Source organism: Sus scrofa, chromosome 8 (genome assembly GCF_000003025.6).
Source record: "Sus scrofa isolate TJ Tabasco breed Duroc chromosome 8, Sscrofa11.1, whole genome shotgun sequence".
Lineage (NCBI taxonomy): Eukaryota > Metazoa > Chordata > Mammalia > Artiodactyla > Suidae > Sus > Sus scrofa.
The window spans coordinates 11,213,059-11,235,177 of NC_010450.4; the positions used below are offsets into that span (position 1 = coordinate 11,213,059).

The 22,119-nt window shown below is 47.2% G+C and overlaps 1 protein-coding gene across 15 annotated transcripts in view; it reads right to left on the bottom strand.

Moving 5' to 3' along the window:
* Positions 2,601–22,119, bottom strand: part of PROM1 (prominin 1) — a 115,784-nt gene continuing 96,265 nt past the window's right edge. For 8 of the 15 annotated variants that reach the window (XM_021101023.1, XM_013978542.2, XM_013978537.2 and 5 more), the window contains 11 exons: positions 20,125–20,228; positions 18,824–18,908; positions 17,609–17,755; positions 16,923–16,994; positions 15,566–15,658; positions 12,777–12,830; positions 11,687–11,767; positions 11,487–11,555; positions 8,454–8,546; positions 4,642–4,772; positions 2,601–2,998 (listed from right to left, as the gene is read on the bottom strand). In XM_021101023.1, the coding sequence (XP_020956682.1) occupies positions 2,932–2,998; positions 4,642–4,772; positions 8,454–8,546; positions 11,487–11,555; positions 11,687–11,767; positions 12,777–12,830; positions 15,566–15,658; positions 16,923–16,994; positions 17,609–17,755; positions 18,824–18,908; positions 20,125–20,228 (996 nt within the window). In that variant the 3' untranslated portion in view covers positions 2,601–2,931. Of the gene's footprint in view, positions 4,773–8,453; positions 8,547–11,486; positions 11,556–11,686; positions 11,768–12,776; positions 12,831–15,565; positions 15,659–16,922; positions 16,995–17,608; positions 17,756–18,823; positions 18,909–20,124; positions 20,229–22,119 lie in introns of all 15 variants that reach the window. The other 7 variants (XM_021101025.1, XM_013978545.2, XM_021101026.1 and 4 more) reach the window with 5 other exon arrangements.

Consider the following 22,119-nt stretch of genomic DNA (forward strand, 5'->3'; position numbering starts at 1 on the left):
TGGTGGGCTCGGGACCAGCGGTAAGTCATGGAAAACACCCCCACGACCACGTCCCCAGGACTGGCTCCACTTCCCCCTTTTTTTTCCTGCAGCGCTGACATAGTCACAGATTGCTTAACCAACAGGCTGGTGCCGTGGGGCTTCGCCACGTTTCTTGGACAAAAGCTCTTTCCTAAATGAATCAGGATCTTTTCTTTCAGGGCAATTTGAAATATTGCTTGGCCAACTCTGCATATCCTGGACTCATCTGGAAAACTTGTTAAAATACATATTCCCGAGCCTCACCCTCAAGAGACTCTGACTCAGTGTGTCTGCGGTGGAGTCAGAATTATCCTCTCTTGAGCTCTCCAAGTGATGTTTCTGGTCCTCAGGCCACATTTTGAGCAGCCGTGATTTACACTACATTTCATCATCAGAAACCATCAGACAGCTATCTGGTGGTTTTAGTTTGAAATGCTGTCAGTTTACGGTCTGTGCCAAAACCCACCCTAGCTTATGACGTTATTATTGAGTCCAAGCTCATGCTGCTTCCCAAAGGGCAGGCCAATAAATCAGGAGATGAGCTGCTGGGGTAAGAAATGGTGACGTCATCTGGAAGGTCAGGAGACTGAGAAAGAGGGTAGACTGGTGTCCCCAAGAACCATCTCACCCAAGTGAGAACTCAGGCTTCTTTTATACTAAAACGGGGTTGGGGTGGGACGGGGCGGGGCGGGAGGTGGTGTGTGTGTCGCTGGTGTTGCAAACCTTTTGGTGCTGGAACCCTTTGTTCTTGCAGCTGTCCACATGGATGTGGTGATCAGTTCCTACAAATCTCCAGCAAGAGAAATGTTATTCTCCATTCTGCAACTTTTTCTCTCTATATGAATGGAAAGGTGTCATGCCTTTAAAGGTCAGAGCCTTGAGAATAGACTCTCCTGTATATTTCAGGCTAGAGGCAACATTCTTTTCAAAATAGCCAGCACCTTTTTTAGAAATTCAACTGCAGCAAACTTCCCCTGACCTCCACAACCCCACAGCTTTCTGTCACTCATCAAATGTGTCGTCTTGGTTTCCGCCACTGACACTGAGCTCTCAGGAGGCTCATCTGATCAGTGAGTATTTATTATTTGGATGAAGTGGATGTAGAAGCTGAATTAGTAGTTCTCAACCCAGACTACACATGACAATTACCTGGGACACGTCTCAGAAATTCTAAGTTATTGGAGGCAGTGTTTCACAACCTTGGCTGTACACAGAATCACCTGGGAAATTTTTTATTTTTGTCTTTTGTCTTTTATAGGGTCACATCAGCAGCTTACGGAGGTTCCCAGGCTAGAGGTCTAATCAGAGCTGTTGCTGCCGGCCTATGCCAGAGCCACAGCAACTCAGGATCTGAGCTGCATCTGCGACCTACACCACAGCTCACGGCAATGCCAGATCCTTAACCCACTGAGCGAGGCCAGGGATCGAACCCGCAATCTCATGGTTCCTAGTCAGATACATTTCCACTGTGCCACGACGGGAACTCCCACACCTGGGGAAAATTTTAAATCCACACCTTTAAGCCACACCCCTAACCGGCTGCATCAGAATCTCCTGGATAGGACCCAAGCATCAGTATTTTTTAAAGGTTCCCCTCTGGTGAGTCCACTGTGTAGCAGGGCTGGGCACCACTGAGTTACATGGAGACACAATTTACGTGCATGAGCAGCGTCTTAGATAAAGACAAACATAAAATTAAGAGGGGAATGAGTCACTATTTTTCATAGTCTAGTAACTTGTTTTATTTTCTGTCATTTCGGATTTCGGTCATTTGATTTCTGTGTGTACAGTGTTGCTCCCTTGTGGATCCACTTCTCCATCTCTCCGGCTATGTGCTACTGCTGCTGAGTGATTGTACAAGCTGAATAATATCCGCCCCCAAAAGTACATCCACCTAGAACCCCTGAATGTTTGATAACAGATTGTTTGCAGATGGGATACAGTTCAGGTGAAGATCCAATGACTGGTGTCTTTAGGAGCTGAGGGAAGTTTGGACACAGATAAACAAAGGAAAACACGTGAGTACAGAGGCAGAGATTGGGGTTATGGGCCTACAAGCCAAGAAAGACCCAGCGGTGGCAGCAATCAGCCTCTAGGAAAGAGGCCCAGGACAGACTCCGCCTCCAGCCCCTCTGGGAGGAGCCATTTCTGGGGCTGTGTTGATTTCAGACTCCCGGTCTCCAGAACCGTACAAGAACATGTTTCTGTGGCTTGAAGCCACCCAGTTTGTGGGATGTGTGACAGCTGCCCTAAGAAGATGATACAGGAGTTCCCGTCGTGGCACAGTGGTTAACGAATCCGACTAGGAACCATGAGGTTGTGGGTTCGATCCCTGGCCTTGCTCAGAGGGTTAAGGATCCAGCATTGCCGTGAGCTGTGGTGTAGGTTGCAGACGCGGCTTGGATCCCACGTTGCTGGCGTAGGCGGGAGGCTGCAGCTCTGATTCGACCCCTAGCCTGGGAACCTCCATATGCCCCAGGAGCAGCCCTAGAAAAGGCAAAAAAAAAGAAGATAATACAGAGACTTCCTTGACACCTGTAGTTGAGGTCTATCTTTCAGTAAGAAGATTGGAGTCAGAATTCTGAAACCATCCTTTTATTGTTCACACACATATCTGCTATCGGCTGTACTTTCCCTAACGAGGCGTCTAAGATCTCATGTGATGACTTGTGCCCAAATTCCTGTCTTGTTCCAAAGGCTAAACTGGGAATTAATGAACGTGTTACATATGGAAACTTTCACAGAAGGCTCAGATGGTTCAAGCAGAGCTTCTAAAAAGCAGGCGCGCGTGCCGTCCACTCTCAGGCCCCTTGGTGTGGTCTCACTGAGCTCTGTCAAGTCCGGAAGGGAAGGTTTCTTTTCCAAGATTGGCAGACGTTGCAGATGAAGAATTCGTGCCGTTGGATGTGTTTAAAAACTTTGTTTAATCTGAGTGGCTCCATGTTGCCTATAGAGACCAATACTACCATTTTCCATACTGCAACAAAAATAAATACCCACAAAACAAAACACCATGTTATCTCCAAGGGGAAGTGTTTACATCATAGACTACAAAGCCAACAGCATGGCCATAAAAAGTATACAACAACTTGTCACATCTACAAGGGAAGTAAAAAGGAGTATTTACATCCTGCTCCCTTTAAAAACCAAAGATCAAGACAGCCATTTTTATACAGGAATAAATGGAATTTAGAACATTTTCATTAATTCAACATGCGTTTCTTCGGTACTCTCCAAGTGCTAGACAGATCTCATTTTAAGAGGCCTCAGCATTTATTTTCATCCAGGCGTATTTGCTGCTATGTAATTTTAATATATTCATGTAGTGTAAAAGTTCATTTCTAATAATAAAACGCTTCCCAGTCCTACCTTATAAATACACGGCTTAAAAAAGAAGGGCTTACATTTTCATGGTATAGTTCCAATACCATGAAATACAAGAAAAGGAGATGAAATTATTTTGAATTACCACTGCAGCTCAATAGCTGCGCCCTCCACATTCTTACCCTAATCCAGATGCTGACAAAGCAACTTTGGAAGATGCACAGATTGAGAAGGAGGCGACGTGAGTAAAATGAACAAATTCTGAATACAGGGTTACTGGACGGAGAGAGAGTGAAGGGCGGACCACGTCCAATCTGTCTGAGTGGCTTGATGTTGTCTATGAAAACTAATACTACCATTTTCCATAACAAAAATAAATACACCCCCCAAAACACCATGTTATCTCTGAGAGGAAGTATGTACATCGTTGGATGGCAACGCCAACATCACGGCTAAAAAGAGTACACAACAATTTGTCAAATCTACAAAGTAAAAAGGGGTATTTACATTCTGTTCTCTTTAAAAACTAACGCTCGAAACAACAATTTCATACACTCATAACTTTAACACGGAACATTTTCATTAATTCAACAAGTATTTCTTCAGTATTTTCCAAGGGTTACCTCTCACTTTAAGAGGCATCCGCATTTATTTTTATCTGGACATATCTGTTGTTACATGATTTTAATATATTCATTTAATTTGAAAAGTTCATCGTCTAATAAGAAAACCCTCCCCGTCCTACCTGGTAAATATAGCTTAAAAAAGAAAAGGCTTACTATTTCATGCATGTAGTTTCAACATTATAAAGTACAAAAAGGGAGATGAAGTTATTTTTAATTCCCATTACACCTCAATAGCTGCAACCTCCATATTTTTACTCTAATACAGATGCTGACAGAGCCAATTCAGGAGACACGAGTATTGAGAAGGAGGCGAAAATGAACACATTCTGAACACAAGTTCACGAGACAGAGTGAAGGGTGGGCCATAGAGTCAGAATGAAAACGAGTAAATAGAGTTATAAAGTCAAGTGCCAAGTCCCCGAGACAGAGGAACTGCAAACAAGAAATAAGAAGGCTGGTTAAGGAAGCTGAGACGGTGAAACAAGTGGAAGAAGAATTCAAATAAGCCTATGAACATCGGTACAAAGAAAACATCCCAGGAAGGAAAACATTTCAAAGAAAACATCCTGCCGCCTTAAAAAACAGTCCAGTTTACCCTCATCAGAGCCCTTGTTTAGCAAAAGCTCCTGGAAGGTGGCACCACTGAGAAAAGGATCCCCCAGCATCTTACTTGTCTACCTTTCCGTCCTCATACACGTCTTCCGAATCCATTCGACGGTAGTACTTGGCCAGCTTTACAGCGAAAATTAGAGCCGGAAGTAACAATACGGTAGCTTTTCCTATGCCGAACCAAAACAAATTCTGGGAGGAAAAACAGATAATCAAGAAGATGAGACGCCTGAAGATGGGAAATGGAAAACAACGCTTGCTTGGGGAAAGTCATTTTCTGTGTGTGTGGGTGTTTTGTTGTTTTGTTTGTTTTTGCTTTTTAGGGCCACACCTGTGCCCTAAGGAAGTTCCCAGGCTAGGGGGTGAATCTGAGCTGCAGCTGCCAGCCTACCCTGCAGCCATGGCAGCGCAGGATCCCAGCCACATCCGTGACCTACGCCACAGCTCACAGCAACTCAGGATTGTTAACCCACTGAGCGAGGCCAGGGATCGAACCCACACCCTCACGATTCCTAGTCAGATTCGTTTCCTCTGCGCCATGACGGGAACTCCATGTCCTCAATCTTTAAGGTCCATCATAGGCTGAATTCAATCCTGTTTTGTCTAAAAAGCAGTGGTAAAGTGTTTTGGGTTTTTTTGTTTTTTTTTAAAGGTAGCTTGGGGTTCCCATCGTGGTGTTGCAGAAGTGAATCTGACGAGCATCCATGAGGACACCGGTTCGATCCCTGGCCTCATTCGGTGGGTTAAGGATCTGGCATTGCTGTGAACTGTGGTGTAGGTTGTAGATGTGGCTCGGATCCCGCATTTCTGTGGCTGTGGTGTAGGCCAGCACCTGCAGCTCCGATTCAATCCCTAGCCTGGGAACTTTCATGTGTCACAAAAATCTAAAAAATAAATAAAAAGACAGCTGCCATTGGGGTTAGTATATGCAAACTATTACATTTAAAATGGATAATCGATAAGCAATGAGGTCCTGCTGTACAGCACAGGGAACTATACCCAATCTCTTGGGCTAGAACAAGATGGAAGATAACATGAGGGAAAAAAATGTATGTGTGTGTGTGTGTGTGTGTGTGACTGGGTCACTATGCTGTACGGCAGAAACTGACAACAGGTAAGTCAACTATAATTTAAAAAAAAGAGAGAGTGCGAGCGAGCTGTCCATGTCTCTAAGTCAGATTTCACACAGAAACACCCCGGTTTCCGTCTTTTCTCACAAAGTCTCAATTCGGAGCTCCTAACGCTCAGCCCTCCTTCCCACAGGGCGGCATCGGCTGGAGTCGAGCTCTCTCTTCAAAAGGGCCATCCGTCCTCAGTTGCTGCAGGTCCCGCCCCTAGCCCTGGCAGGAGGACATGCAACCTTTAACCTGACCCACCAGTCAGTACAGGCTGGGCTGTGCACGACCAGCATGGCCCTGTGGGGACCAGACACCAGCTAGTGCCTGACCCTGGCCTGCGCTGTAAACCTACAACCTGCCAGATTCCTAGGGCGACTCAGGTCTGCAGCCCCTGCCTTAGGATAACGCAGTTAACACTGAAGCAGCCCTCCCCAGCCCCCCGCGAGGCAAAGAGCAGCTTAGACATAACGACAGGAGCCTAGACCCTCAGGCCTCAGCCCCTGAGTTTCTGCTCTGCTCCTGGCTGGGCTTTGTGTTGGATGGAGTGACACCTCTTGGCCTAGAATTTCCAGTAAATTTATTCTCCTTTCCTGCATGTTCTTTTATTGGTAGATTCCTAAGCTTTCAGCCTTGTTTTGAGAGGCTTTAGAGCTTTAGGACAGCCGTAGCTTTTACTGGAAGCTGCCTCAATCCTGCTGGGTACAATTAAGATATAAAAGAAACATGTTAGCCAGCCTGGAATCTATTTTCCTGGCAGAGTCAATGGCCAGACCTCTTCCTTACTATTTAAACCACCTACTACAAGAGCCTGTAGGAGCTCCAGTCTACAGGCTTCCCGAGAGCCTCCAGGGCCCTTGTCCGGTGGTCCTCGATGGTTTGGAAGAGGCATCTGCGTGTTGGGTATGGGACCGGCTGAGGAAAGGCAGTGGAGACTGGATTTGAAGAGGTCGATTCAGAACCAACCAGCCTAACCAAAGGCTCCCCTAAGGACAGCTTCAACCAAAGCCACCAGCTGGGGCTCCAAGCAGCAGATGGAAAGGGTAAGGGGGTGGAAGGGGAGGGAAGCTCCCAGGAGGCCAAGGTGTGGGGTCTGCGTGGCTGGATCGGTGGCAGGATGGTTTCCACTCAGGTACAAAAGTCCATCCTGCAGACAGATGGACACGTGGATGTGGGACAGGGAGACGGATGGAGAGAGAGATCTGAAGGCACTGCGCCAGGCAGCCACCTGACCACCCTTCATTTATTCCAGGCAGCACTCCAGATGCCCAGGACACAGCAGTGAACACACAGGGCCGAGCTCATGGAGTTTACAGAGTCTAGTGTGTGTTGTGGGGGATGGGTCTTAAAGGGCCACACAAAGGTCCGATTCAAACAGCAATAACATCTCTAAAGGAAAAGCAGAAAGTTCCATGGAAGTGTAGAAAAAGGAGTCCAATCTAGTTCAGAAGATCAGAAAAGGCTTCCTGGAAAAAAATGTATGTTTGAGCTAGGACCCAAAAACTGAATGGTGGCTAATGATCACCAGGCGTGTGTTCATGTACCAGGAATGCGGTGAAGGGCTTTGCATGTAATCTCTCTTTGAACCATCAAAATTTTTCCAAGTCATAGAGTTCGGAAAATGCAGATGTGGAATTTGAGTTCAGAGTCTGTGTTCTCCACCGTTACCTTACAAGACCTAAAGGAGTCAGCTGGGTGGGATATAGGCATGAAGGGGAGCAATGAGAGGAGGAGAGAAAAAGCAGGCGTCCAGTTTCTAGGCAGAGGAACCGGCACGTGCAAAGGCCCTGGGGTGGGGAAATTGAGATGTTTTTAAAGAAATGAAAGAAAACACGTGTCTGGAGCACAGTGAGAAAAGTGGTCAAATTGCACAAAATGTGGCCACGGTCAGGTACCCAAACTTGCAGGGCCTAGTGTAAAACATTAAGGATCCTGATCTTCATGAGATGTTGAGAGTAAGCCGCTGAGGTGCTTTAAGTGAAAGGAGTAAAGGGGACTGACTTACGGAGACAGTCAGTGTGTGCGGAGGAGTGAACACAGCTGAGGAATAAACTTGACTCATTGGAACTCACCACTCAGTGCTAACGTCTCAGAGGGCTTGTAACTCAAACTTTAAAATGAGTTTGCTGTAGCTTTAGGGTTACACATATAGTTGCACCAAATTTCCTGTGGCATACCGGCAGCCTGCACGCCGCTGACGCCCTTTCTAATGGTTCTGGACAAACGGGAGTTTTCTCCATGCAGGTCTCCTGCCTTCTGTACTAAAAATTCTAACTTATAAAGTATCAGAACACATTCATCTACCTTCTATTCTATTCTATCCTATCTTATCCTATCCTATCCAGCTCTACCCTATGCCTGCTTTTTAGGGCCACATCTGCGGCATGTGGACATTCCCAGGCTAGGGATCGAATGCGAGATGTAGCGGCCAGCCTATGCCACAGCCACAGCAACTCGGGATCCGAGCTGCATCTGTGACCTACACCACAGCTCACAACAATGCCGGATCCTTAACCCACTGAGCGAGGCCAGGGATCAAACCCACAACCTCATGGTTCTTAGTCGGATTCGTTTCCGCTGAGCCACGAAGGGAACTCCTCATCTACATTTTAGATTCCAGGTCATGGATTCTACAGCTGTAACAGAATCAGTCAGATTATGCGATATTATAGTGTGAACTACAACCTGGGAGGGAAAAAAAAAAAGCAAAAGTAATGAGTTTATTGCATCTTCTTCTTTTGAAAGATGAGATTCTTACCAGGGGGTCAATGACGTAGCCGCACAGAAAGATGTTAACCACAGAATCTAAAGCGGTGGCCACCGGTTTGCAGGCTGCGATTTGCTCGGTGACCTACGAGCGTAAGAAACACAGGCGAGCTGAGCAAAGCCACAACATCCCAGGAGAATTAGACATGCCATTCACCACATCCCGATGCCCTCTGGTTATGGGGAGTGGACAGCCGCTTTCCCGGAGAGGTCAGCGGCCTATCAATGAAAGCAAGAGCCCATTCTCTCCGGGCCTCGGTTTTCAGTTCCCCCGTTGGCTATTTAGAACAGCAGGGACCATCCGCCTGGACTCCCGAGAGAATGAAAGCATACACGAGGCCAGCCCAGTGCCTTGCAAGGTTGGAATTTCTGAACTTCTGTTTTTTTTTGGTTTTTAGGGCCACACCCGCAGCCTGTGGAGGTTCCAGGCTGGGGGTCTAATTGGAGCTACAGCTGCCGGCCTACACTGCAGCCACAGCAACGCCAGACCCGAGCTGCATCTGCGACCCACACCACAGCTCACATAGAAAACAAATTTATGGTCTAAAGGGGAAAGAGGGGGAGGAGTAAATTGGTAATTTGGGATTAAGAGATACACACTACTATATATAAAATAGAGGAACAACAGGTCCCACTGTAAAGCACAGGGAACTATATTCAATATCTTGTAATAACCTATAATGGAGAAGAAGCTGAATAAGTATATATGTACACTATATATATATATATATATATATAATATGGGTGTAACTCAATCATTTTGCTGTACATCTGAATCATTATAAAACTACTATATTCAATATAAAATTTTTAAAAAATAAAAAGGGGGCTAAGGGTCCTATTCTGTATGCTTTTCTGCACCTTGCTTGTCTCTCTTACTGACACCCTGTGCCCATCTCTCCAAGTCGCCTGGTATAGCTCTGACTCATTTTGTACCAATGGCATTTAATATTCCCACACGCGGCCTCCTTAGGATTTAACCATTTCTGTCAAGATTTGCTTTGGCTTCAGGGTCTCTGCCTTGAGTCGCGGGGATGAGTGTGACCAAAACGCGGTCCTTTGTCAAGAGGAGGAGACACAGAGTGACGATGGTGACAGTGCATCTGCTTCCCCACTGCTGACCTGAACGTGTGCCCTGCACTGAGATGACCCTGAGGTCTTCGCCTCTGGGGGGTGGGGGGGTGGGGGCTGGGGGGTCAGCTCGAACATCAAGGTGGGGCCTTGAAGGAGAACCAGGTACTTGGCCTAGAACGTGAGAGCTTTAGGTTGAGCGTGGCTGGAACACAGGGTGGGTGGGGCACGAGGAAGGGAGGAGTGGCTCACACAGGGAGGGGTCGGGAATCGAACGCGAAAAGCCTGCTCAGGGCGGCCTAAATTTTCCCGAGTCGCTAGACTTCTGAAAGTCCATCCTGCCTAACAGCTCCTGCTAGGTGACTCAGCTGCAAGCACAGCCCCAGTGGGATAATCCTTAGTGGGGATCTGGCCTAAAGCCCAAGAAAACAAGAGGCATTTTCTTTTCTTTTTTTTTTTTTTTTTTTTTTTTTTGGCTTTTTAGGGCTGCACCTGTGGTATATGGTAGTTCCAGGCTATAGATGCCGGCCTACGCCACAGACACAGCAACACGGGATCCAAGCCACATTTGCAACCTACATCACAGCAATGCTGGATCCTTAACCCACTGAGCAAGCCCAGGGATCGAACCCTTGTCCTCATGGATACTAGTCGGGTTCATTACCATTGAGCCACAAAAGGAACTCCCAGAGGCAATTTTCTTTTTTTGGCGACATCTGTGGCATATGGAAGTTCCTGGGCCAGGGACTGAATCCGAGCTGTAGCTGCAACCTATGCCACAGCTATAGCAACACCGGATCCTTCACCCACTGCACGGGGCCAGAGATCGATCCTCTGCACCCAGAGCGAACGCCCCCAAAGGCATTTTTCAAGACACTGTAATTCTCCGTAAGTCACATGCTGGGAGCAACATGCACCTCTGAACACTTCGCTCTCCTCCTCAACTTTCGATATGTTCATGGAGACCAAACTCGATGGATGAACTGTGTCCCTCAAAGCTCCCATGATCAAGTCCTAGCCTCCAGTAGCTCCGAATGCAACCATCTTTGGAGAACGGGTCTTGGAAGGGGCGATTCAGTTAAAATGGCATCACTAAGATGGGCCCTCATCCAACAGGACTGCTGTCTTAGAAAAGAAAAGGGAATCTGGAGGTCCTATCGTGGCACAGCAGAAACAGATCCAACGAGGAACCATGAGGTTTCGGTTCGATCCCTGGCCTTGCTCAGTGGGTTAAGGATCCGGTGTTGCTGTGATGTGGTGTAGGTCGCAGACGAGGCTCGGATCCCGAGTTGCATCAGCTGTAGTGTAAGCCAGAAGCTACAGCTCCACTTAGACTCCTAGCCTGGGAACCTCCATATGCCACGGGTGCAGCCCTAAAAGGACAAAAGACAAAAAAATATATATATATATACACATATATATATATATATATATATAGAAGAGGGAATCTGCACAGAGACAGGTACGGAGGGAAGACGCCACCGACAAGCCAAGGAGAGAGGCCTCCAAAGAAACCAACCTGCAGACACTTTGATCTTGGACCTCCAGCCTCCAGACTGTGAGAAAATAAACTCCTGTCGTTTAAGCCACCCTGACACACCAACAACACAGCAGGGTCAGAGCTGCCCAGGGCGTGTACACAGCACAATGTCAAGAACCGTAGCACAAAGAGCTCACGGTTCATGGGGGAGACAGTCCAGGGGGCCAGGATCCCCACAGTGCTGAGCAGAGGGAGCTGCAGAAGGACACAGGGGTGAGCTCTCCAGGGGGCAGCCCCAGGAAGCCGCCCTCCCCGCGGGGACCACACCTTCGCTGAGTCTTACGGTGCCTCCCCTCTCGGCCCCCACGTTCAAGGTCCTTTTGCTTATCTCCTATCTCATGACTGCAAATTTCACTGGCTTGCCTCCTGATCTTATCCTAGAAAACAGACGATCCCACGAGATAAACCACTTACCGAGTGCTTGACCCACTGCAGATACTGTTCGAAGTAGCTCAGTATCGTAGTCACATACTTCCTCCTTTCCTGGAAAGACAGCAAAGGGTAGTAAAACCAGTAAAATGACTCTACTGCCCTCCATTTAACCATGAGGTTACGGTCGCACGCACGCACGCACGCATTGGCATTGGCATCCTTATTTTTCTAAAAAAACTTACTTCGTGAACGACTGCGGTGATCAAGTTTGTGACAAAGTTCTGAGTATCATTCACAAAGAAAAGGATATTTTGCATTCTCACCTGGAAAACAGCAATGCCATCAAGGGACAAAGGGATCTCGCGGGGACAGTCTACATGCCAACATGAGTACTGCGTTAGCTCAGCCCCACACCCCACAACTGACTCGTTAAGAAGACTGTACTAGTTGTTCGTAATTAGTGATCCCCTCCCAGACTTGGGTCCCCAGAGAAGTAGAGGTCCCCCCTGCCCACGATGGGGGGCTTGGCTGTGTGACTGCTTTGGCCAACGGAATGAACAGGAAGTGGCACCGTGCCAGTTCTGCCCAGTGATTTAAAGGGCAACCTGTGTTTCTATTCACCCGCTGAATTTCTGTCCTCCACTCCAAAGACACAAGGTGGCCCAGGACTGCTCCTTCAGGCTGGGTCTCTGAGTGGGAAGAGATGTGGAGTCGACCCCACAGTAAGAACGAAAGTTTGTGGTTCAAAGGTGCTGAGGTTTGGAGGCTGTTTGTCAAAACCTCTGCAAAAATGACTGATGTGCCTTCTACACCTGTATCCTACACACCCAAACAGGGCTTGCTCCTGTGTCCCCAGAACGCGCCAGGATGCAGTTTGCATGCATACAGACGTCCTCGCAGAAAGGAGATGGTGGGAGGTTTAAAATGAGTGGATAACCAAGACTTGGTTTCACCTAAAGTCCCTGCCACAACCTACATCTCTGAAAGTCTGTGTGTGTGTGGTTTTTTTTTTTTTTTTTTTTTCCTTCTTTTCCTTTTTCTTTCCTTTTTAGGGCTCCATATACAGCATACAGAAGGGGACTAGGGGTCTAACGGGAGCTGCAGGTGCTGCCTATGGCACAGCCATGGCAACACTGGATCCGAGCTGCATGTGCAACCTACGCCACAGCTTGCAGCCACGCCAGATCCTTAACCCACGGGGCAAGCCCAGGGATCCAAGCAGCATCCTCATGGACAGTATGTCAGGTTCTTAACACGCTGAGCCACAATGGGAACGCCTGTGTGTGCTTTTGTAACAAGACCCCATGACAGAAAAGGCAAACAAGTCCTTACCCCCAATCCAGTGGTTTTCTGTTGAAGTTCCTGCATGCATTGGTACACAGCGCTCTGGTGAAAAAACATAGATCATGTTCCCCAACCTGTGACAAGAAGCTGTGAGATGACATGCTTTGTGGCCCTCCCGCCCCGAGTCAGCCAGCAAATCTGACTCTGTTCTGTAACAGGTTCATTCTAGAAAAAAACCACAGACACCAGTAACAACATGCACCTCACGTACCTTGGGTACAAAAAACCCTGGAGAGGAAAATCTGGATCCGTATTCTAGAGCTTCAGTGAGCACCAAGTTACACGAAAGGTATGTGCAAAACCGTTTGGAATCGGGCTTGCTCAAAGCAGCAGGTATTGCTTACAGTAAAACCCGCTGCACAAGAGTTGCTTCATTTGCATGACTTAGACGAGGAACTGGCAAACTTTATCACTTAAGGGCCAGAGAATGACTATTTTAGACTTCGGAGGCCATACCTATCCTGCCCTCATCGCTCAACCTTGCCCTGGTAACCAAAGGCAGTCACAGATCATCTGTAAACTAAGTGGGTGTGGCTGTGTTCCAATAAAACTTTATTTATAAAAACGGGCAGCAGCCCGGATGGGGTCCGAGGGCTGCAGTTTTTGAGGCCATGGTTTGCTAACCCTGGCTTAGATGGTAGGTCACACCTACAGAATAACTTGCTTAACTGCAGGTTGCCCCAGCCCTGAAAAGGCCAGGGAGACTGGTATCAGCTTGAGGGGAAGCATTTAAGGAACAGGTCAGACCCAGCTGAAAACGTTAATTTGTGCTAAGCATAAACAAGTCCAGCAGAGAGAGAACTGTGATGAGCACAGCACACCAATGAAGAAAATTCTAGAGGAGAACTGCATGAACCAGAAAGTCAGGAGGAGGAGTTCCTATTGTGGCGCAGCAGAAACAAAGCTGACTAGAACCAATGAGGATGGATGCAGGTTTGATCCCTGGCCTCGCTCAGTAGGTTAAGGATCTGGCATTGCCACGAGCTGTGGTGCAGACTGCAGACACAGCTCGGATCCTGCATTGCTGCTGCTGTGGTGTAGGCTGGCAGCTACAGCTCTGCTTCAACCCTAGCCTGGGGACCTCCATATGCTGTGGGTGTGGCCCTAAAAAAAAAAAAAAAAAAAAAAAAAAAAGGAAAGTTAGGGGGAAAAATGAAGAGGGAGAGATGGTAAAAGCTAGTTCTAGAAGGTTCTGAAGTTGGAGTCACGTGTCGGTCCTAACATAACTTTCAGATCTGTTGACACAATGCCTCGAAAAACTTGATTCTTTCCATAGATCAATGAAGTGGAAACGAGGAGCAGGTCATTAACAGAGGGCCAGACCTCTTCCCCAGCCTCCCCTTCAGTAATCTCATGAACAAACCGTGTGAGCAAGACAGCATCTAAAGAAAGCTCAGAAGCAGTTGACAAGCCTGCACGTAAGCCGGCACGCAGTGGGGTTGGTAATGACCCTGACCTTCTATCTCCAAGATTAACTGCAGATAACTTCCCTCTTTCCCTTTAAAAGCTTTCACCGCCAAGCAGACTCTTCGGAGAGGGTTTGGGGTGGACCCTGAGTCCGCCATCACCCCGGATGGCCAGCATGCTGATGGAAGGCGATGTCCCTTTCTAGCCACATTTGTCTCTCTCTCGAGTATTGCATTTGGAGCAGCGAGCAGCCAGACCTGAGAGGAGTGACAGTCAGCTGCTGGGAACCCGAGCAGGCTGAGTCTGTAGCAAGGTTTCGCTGGACAATGCAAACAAGCTTCCCCACACAAGCGCGAGGTACTGGCTCCTGTTTGCAGAGTCCCTGTGAAACATCAGACCCGTCACCTCCAAGTGCCAGGTCACAGCGTGGCAAGATCCATTCGTTCCCACCGTCTGAGAACCAGCAAACGGAAGGCTGCAAGACTCTAGGGGGACGGAAGCAAGATGTGAAAACAAGCCGACCTGACAGCAGAGGCCAGGTTCTGCCTCTGCTACCAACTGCCTAAGTTTTAGGAAAGAAGCCAGAAGGCGATGAGAAGAAAAAGAAAAAGAAAAAAAAAATCGAGACGGCTGGATGCACGAGAGGCGCAAAGAACGTCAGAACAGGGAGCAGAGCTACATGGAGGAGGAAGAAAGGACACGGTCAGGCCTTCACACACTTCCTGGCAGGGCACGGAGACAAGGGGTTTGATAATTATAACGTAAGAGGGAGTCTGGGCAGCACACCAGCGCTTCAGCCGCGGTGTGGCTGAGGCGAGGCCGTTGAAGGTCGTGGAACAAGTGCACCATAATGAGGAAAAGAGCTGAAGCTAAGGGCTCGCACCCCGGGAAAGGCAGAGGAGGAGCGGGGACAACTGAAACTGAGTCTTCTTCAAAGCCCAGCCCCTGGCATTTATTTTAAAAACAGCTCCATGTCTTTTTTCTTTTTCTTTTTTTGCTATTTTAAGCCACTCCCGCAGCATACGGAGGTTCCCAGGCTAGGGGTCGAATCAGAGCTGTAGCCACCAGCCTACACCACAGCCACAGCAACGTGGGATCTGAACCACTTCTGAGACCTACACTATAGCTCACGGCAATGCCGGATCCTTCACCCACTGATCAAGGCGGCCAGGGATCGAACCCACATCCTCATGGATCCTAGTCGGGTTCATTAACTGCTGAGCCACGACGGGAATCGGAAAAAACGGCTCCGTTTCTTAGCCTGAGGTTGATGGCATTTGACCTGCACGTGAGAGGCTAGTATGTCATTAGGCTACGTGAAATGGAGTTTCCCCGGGCACAGTGAAACATCAGGGGTTGTGGACTGTTACCAATAATCTTTGCAAAAGAACGACTTGGACGTCATGAATCCTTCTTAAAGTTTCTGCATGACTTCTCAGGGAGTTTTTCAAATTTCCAGGGGTCTACCAAGAGAATAAAGTACATAAGCATCAGTACCACCTTTCCAGACTCCGACAAGTATATGCAGCAGCACTTAAGTGATGATGAGGCCGGTGTGGGGCTGACTAGCAGGGACAGCGCCAAAACACTTTTTTGTTTGTTTGTTTGTTTGCTTTTTAGGGTGGCACCCAGGCTAGGGGTCGAATCGGAGCTACGGCTGCCGGCCTACACCACAGCCACAGCAACACCAGATCTGAGCCACATCTGCAACCTACATCAAACCTCATGGCAACTCCAGATCCCCGACCCACTGAGCAAGGCCAGGGATCGAACCCGCATCCTCACAGATACCAGTTGGATTCATTTCCACTGTGAAACGAGTTGTGTCATTTCCTTGGTGTCAAGGGAACTCCAAGACACCTCGTTTCAAATCAAGGAACTATGAAGTCTCAGCCACAACCCACACTCATGGGCTCTGAGTGCCAGCGGCTGCCTTCCCTCCCCCACCTCGCTGTGCTATAGCCGCTGGAAAATCACTTTCCGTGGCTATAGCTCCATTTTACAGATGGGAAAGCTGAGGCTCAACTGAAAAAACTTTTCTTGAACCCACACATGAACAGTTTTTAGTCCAACAGGGTATAACAATCATTCCTACAGCTCCCATTCCATAAATGAGGAAACTAAGGCCCAGAGAATCAAAATATCATGGCCCAGGTTCCCATAGCTGGGAAGTGGCTGACTCCAGATTTCATTTCTGGTCTTCCTCCAGAGCTCAGGTTCCCCATCGCCATGCTCTGCTGCTTTGGGAAAGGGACTGGTTACAGCTGCAAGTCACCAGCCAGAAGAGGCGCTGGTGACAGGGAAGCTTATGGGGTTTGGATGGTGTCTCGGCCCCTCCCCTTATCCACTTAACTATTGGCGATGCAAAGCACCAAAGGGAACCTGCCTCCCACGTCCTGCTACCACTCCCCACACAGCAGGAAAAGCATGCACATGGGTGTTTGGTGGTAGAGGGGCTGACGGTGCTAAGGCAGGAAGACAGCAGCACCACGAGCAGAGGCTGGGAAAGGGTGCCCGCCCCCTAAGCCTCCTGGAAACACGCACACGCTCACGGGATTTGGGGCCACGCGGCAGTGGCTGCTGATGGGAACTTTGAACATGTGCAGAGGCGCTTTTAAACAAACTACCTTTTGGTGTAAGGAGCCTCTTGCACAGCTTCTCTAAGAAGGGGATTGACTTTGGACATCTACGGCAAGGACAGCCTTGACCCCGACCGTCTGAACTCACCAAATTACTGGCCTTTGCATCTAGATTATCTGCAAATGTCAGAAGATTCACTTGTGTGGGAGGTTTAGCCGTCTACAAAAGAGGCAGAAAAAGCCGTGTTAGGGACATGGGAGTTTTAAACCTCAACCACATGCAATAAGCAACAGGGTGACCACCGGATGGTACCCATAAAGTAAGCCAGACACTCTGCCGTAGGTGACACCTCTGCATTCACATTTATCCACATAAGACAGTGTTATTTGCATTCAACCCTAAAGAGAAATAAAGTACTGATACATGTTATAAGGTACACACTGCATGAGAGGGACTGGTTAAGGTCCTCAGACATGAAAGGTCATTTACTGCATGACACCATTCGCAGGAAATATCCAGAAAGGTAACGTCATAGAAGCAGGACACAGGGTGACGGCTGCCAGGGCTTGGGAATGGGGAGGAAAGCAATGCTTCACGGGAACAGGGGTTTCTTCTGGAAGGATGACGGCGCCGTGGAACTAGATGGAGATGGGAGTTGTGCAACAGTGCAATTACACTAAATGCTAGTGAGTTGCTCACTCAGTAAAAGAGTTAATTTTATGTTATGTGAATCTCACCTCAAAAAAAAAAAGAACAAAAATAAATACAAAAAAATGCAACCTATACAGATGCAGTGCTGTCATTTTCCACAAACACGAACACACGCATCATACCTCAGCCATGATGGCAGCATAGTCTACTTTGTCTAATTCTAAGGAGTGGAAAGCCCTCAGGTTTCTTCTTCCTTCCTCATCCACCTTCATTACATTCTTAATACTTATATTCATATTTTCAAAACTGCTGTATATGTCTCCGGTATACTGCATCATAAAAGAGAAAAGGTGCTATCAGTCCACGCTGCTCCAAGAATGTCACATACTTACGGCTTTAAAGGAGCAATACAATTACACAGACCAGAAGCCAAATACACATGCACCCAACTGGCACCTCTTGTCCTCTTCTCTCCCCTCCCACTCCCCCCGCCCCCCCACCCCTTCCCTGTGCCCCACGCCAAGCACTGTGTGAGGGGGTGGGATGTGGAACAGACTAACACTGCATCAAGAGGCAAGGTCATCCCAAAGGCACCTGAAGTGGCTGAGGGTGCTGCAAATGTTTTGGAATTAGACAGAGGGGAGGGGAGCACAGCCTCACAAATGTACTAAAGTCACTTTAAAATGGTTCATGAGGGAGTTCCCGTCGTGGCTCAGTGGTTAACAAATCCGACACTAGGAACCATGAGGTTGCAGGTTCGATCCCTGGCCTTGCTCAGTGGGTTAAGGATCCAGCGTTGCCGTGAGCTGTGGTGTAGGCTGTAGACGTGGTTCAGATCCCATGTTGCTGTGGCTCTGGTGTAGGCCATCGGCTACAGCTCCAATTCAGCCCCTAGCCTGGGAACCTCCATGTGCCGTGGAAGCGGCCCAAGGAATGGCAAAAAGACAAAAAAATAAAAAATAAATAAAATGGTTCATGATGTCTTATGTGAATTTCACCTCAATTAAAAAAAAAAAAAAAAAAAAAAACACAACCGGGAGTTCCTGCCGTGGCTCCTCAGTTAACGAACCCGACTAGAATCCATGAGGACGTGAATTTGATCCCTGGCCTCGATTAGTGGGTTAAGGATCCAGCGTTACCATGAGCCATGGTGTAGGTCGAAGATGCAGTTCAGATCCTGCATTGCTGTGGCTGTGGTGTAGGCCGGCAGCTACAGCTCCGATTCGACCCCAGCCTGGGAACCTCCATATGCTGCAAGTGCAGCCCTAAAAAGACCAAAAAAACAACAATGACAAAAAAAAACAAACAAAAAAAACAAAACTGGAATAATAATTTTAAAAAGACAACTGAATTAGTAAAGCAATGTGCTAATTTCCTGATTGGTTCTAATGACTCACCTTTGTAATGTTGACCTGGTCAGTGATATTGTAGGCGTGCTCTAGCTTAAGTGTGGCATAAATGCTTTTATTTTCTTTGCAATCACTGAGGGAATAAACAGAGAGATCAGGATCCAGAGAAGCAGATGTCCTCTGCTAAGGATGGAGAGAAAGGCTAACTGTTCCTCTCTGTGTAATCTCTGAACACAGATGTGGCAAGTGGGTGTTGACAGCACAGGCCATCACCTGTGGCCACGTGAATTCGCCCAGCGCTCATGATTCCTGACCTCAATCCCTGCTTTATTAAACAGCCATGGTTGGGACAGATAACACAGGACTGGTAATGGAGTTCCCGTTGTGGCTCAGTGGTTAACAAATTCAACTAGGAACCATGAGGTTGCGGGTTCAATCCCTGGCCTTGCTCAGTGGGTTTAGGATCCAGTGTTGCCGTGAGCTGTGGTGTAGGTTACAGATGTGGCTCGGATCCCGCATTGCTGTGGCCCTGGTGTAGGCCGGCAGCTGCAGCTCTGATTCGACCCCTAGTCTGGGAACCTCCATATGCCGTGGGAGTGGCCCTAGAAAAGGCAAAAAGACAAAAAACAAAACAAAACAAACAAACAAACAAAACACAGGACTGGTAATTACTACATCCTTCTATTTAAACATCTAGCCATGACATTTCCATGTGGCTCAGTGGTAATGAACCCAACTAGGATCCATGGAGATGTGGGTTTGATCCCTGGCCTCGCTCGGTGGGTTAAGGATCGGGCATTGCCGTGAGCTGTGGTGTAGATCGCAGAGGTGGCTCAGATCTCACATTGCTGGGGTCGTGGTGTAGGCTGGCGGCTATAGCTCGGATTAGACCCCTAGCCTGGGAACCTCCGAGTATACCGAGGGTGCAGCCCTAAAATAGCAAAACAAACAAACAACGCCCCCCCCCCTCACAACCGCCTATTCTGATTAGAGATGGTTTATTGATCATTCCTTTCAATGGACCCATACAATGAATTCTTGTTCTATGGCATTTTCTTGGGGCAGGAAGATTCCTAAGCAAGTTTTCCCATCAATGCATTTTAGGGTCACTTTCACCAGTGAGTGAGACAATGGGACAGCACCATTCTCATTCCTAGAAGGCTTCAGGAGAGGGATTATCATCTTTTTTGGTCTTACTGCTAAGACTAGAGAACGGATTAATTCTGCAACTAGCAAATGGGAAAGTCTGATCATTAAAATTAAAGGTACTCTGAAAGCAAAAGTCTCATTATAGAAAAATAGCATCCACGTACCAAAAAAAAAAAAAATGCAAAATGCAATATCACTACCTGTAAACTTGTTCAAAAGTGATCTGAATATCCGAATTGTCGAATATCATGCCGGAGAGATAGTATTTCCAATCCTCCTTCAGTAAATACGGTGTGTCCAAAACCTAGAACAGATTTAAAACCTTTTTTTTAATGGCAGTTTTACAGTAATATACATAGATATGATAAAAGGCATCATCTGTTAAATATACAGAATTTGGGGGATTTTCATATCATGGTTTTTTCCTCACTGATTTTCCACTCACAACCAGAAAATAACAGTGCGATTAGAATAAACAGATCAACCACTGGACAGCACCAGTAGGTATGGAGATTGCTTTTTTGGTTGGGGGGAAACATTTCATTTTAGTAAAATAAACATACTAGAAATGGGATAAAAATAGACAATTTGATTCAGAATAGCTAACAGAAAGCCACAAAGCAGGAGACTCAATTCTCTACTACTTGTCTCTAGACTAAAGGAATTAAATCTGGGACATTTTCCACTTCACATTATATATTTTTAAGATGAGCTGATTAGTACACAACTGTATATATGCTTGAAGTGTGTAGACAGTTTCAAAATATCCTCTTTTTTTTTTTTAAGAATTCCTTTTTAACAATTTAACAAAGTACCAAAGATGATGAAGTCTGGCTCGATGTGTTATTATTTTTCCTCAAGAGGCCAAATGGAGCTAATGTGACAAATTGATGCTCCCAACTTGATTTCCTTCAGTCAACTGAGTAATTAAAATACTACCACAACTGGTTTATTTCAGCAGTCATTCCTCTGATTTCATAAAAGATTTGAGGAGAATAAACATACACAATAAAACAGGAAAACAGAATTTTTTTAAAAAAATCAGAATCTGGAGAAAAACACTAAAAATCCAAATTTAGGAGACAGCCATGTAGATTAATCAATGGAGCTAAACTTGAACCTGATGCCTTAGAGTCTGAAGTATTTGGTTTAAGGGGGAGAGAGTGAAGTTCAAATTCAATTTGTAACAACCTCATCAGCTAGGAAGTGTTTATTTATCAGTCTCTTGTACTTCAAATTTAGGGCCGTCAGGAGTTCCTGTCATGGCTCAGCAGTAACAAACCTGACTAGTATCCATGAAGATGTGGGTTCGATCCCTGGCCTCGCTCAGCGGGTCAGGGATCTGGCGTTGCTGTGAACTGTGGTGTAGGTTGCAGACGCAGCTCGGATCTGGTGTTGCTGTGGTTGTAGTATAGGCTGGAAGCTACAGCTCCAACTGGACCCCCAGCCTGGAAACTTCCATATGCTGCAGGTGCAACCCTAAAAAGACCAAAAAAAGGGGGGGGGGGGCTTCAAGCCATCTGTGTGGCAGCTTCATCTGGGAAACTCTCTGAAATGTCTGAAATCTCTGGAATCATGGTTAAGGAACCCAGGCATTTATCCTCTGATATTCTCAGCTATATTTAGGAACTATTACTGAGGAGAATTTTATTCTCCTCCAATAGCACAATCAACAATGATGAGCAGGCCTTAATTTCCGGTACTGATTTCACTTATGTTAAAAAAAAAAAAGAATACAGGAGTTCCCATCATGGCTCAATAGAAGCGAATCAGACTAGCACCCATGAGGATTCAGGTTCGATCCCTGGCCTCGATCAGCGGGTTAAGGATCCAGCGTTGCTGTGAGCTGTGGGGTAGATCAAAGACTCGGCTCGGATCTAGTGCTACTGTGGCTGTGGTGTAGGCCAGCGGCTATAGGTCTGATTCAACCCCTAGCCTGGGAACATCCATATGCTGTGGTTCTAAAAAGCCAAAAAAAAAGAGAATACAGTTGATCCTTCAACACCATGGATTTGAACTGCAAGGGTCCACTGTGCACACTTCTTCAACAGCTAATACTACAGTATATGTGGTCTGAGGCTGGTTGAGTGCAAGAAAGGGGTTACGGAGGAACCATGCATGCGGAAGCAGAGCATAAGCTGTATGAGGACTCGGGGTGCACGAAGGGTCAGCCCTCTCACCCCCTGAAGTTCAAG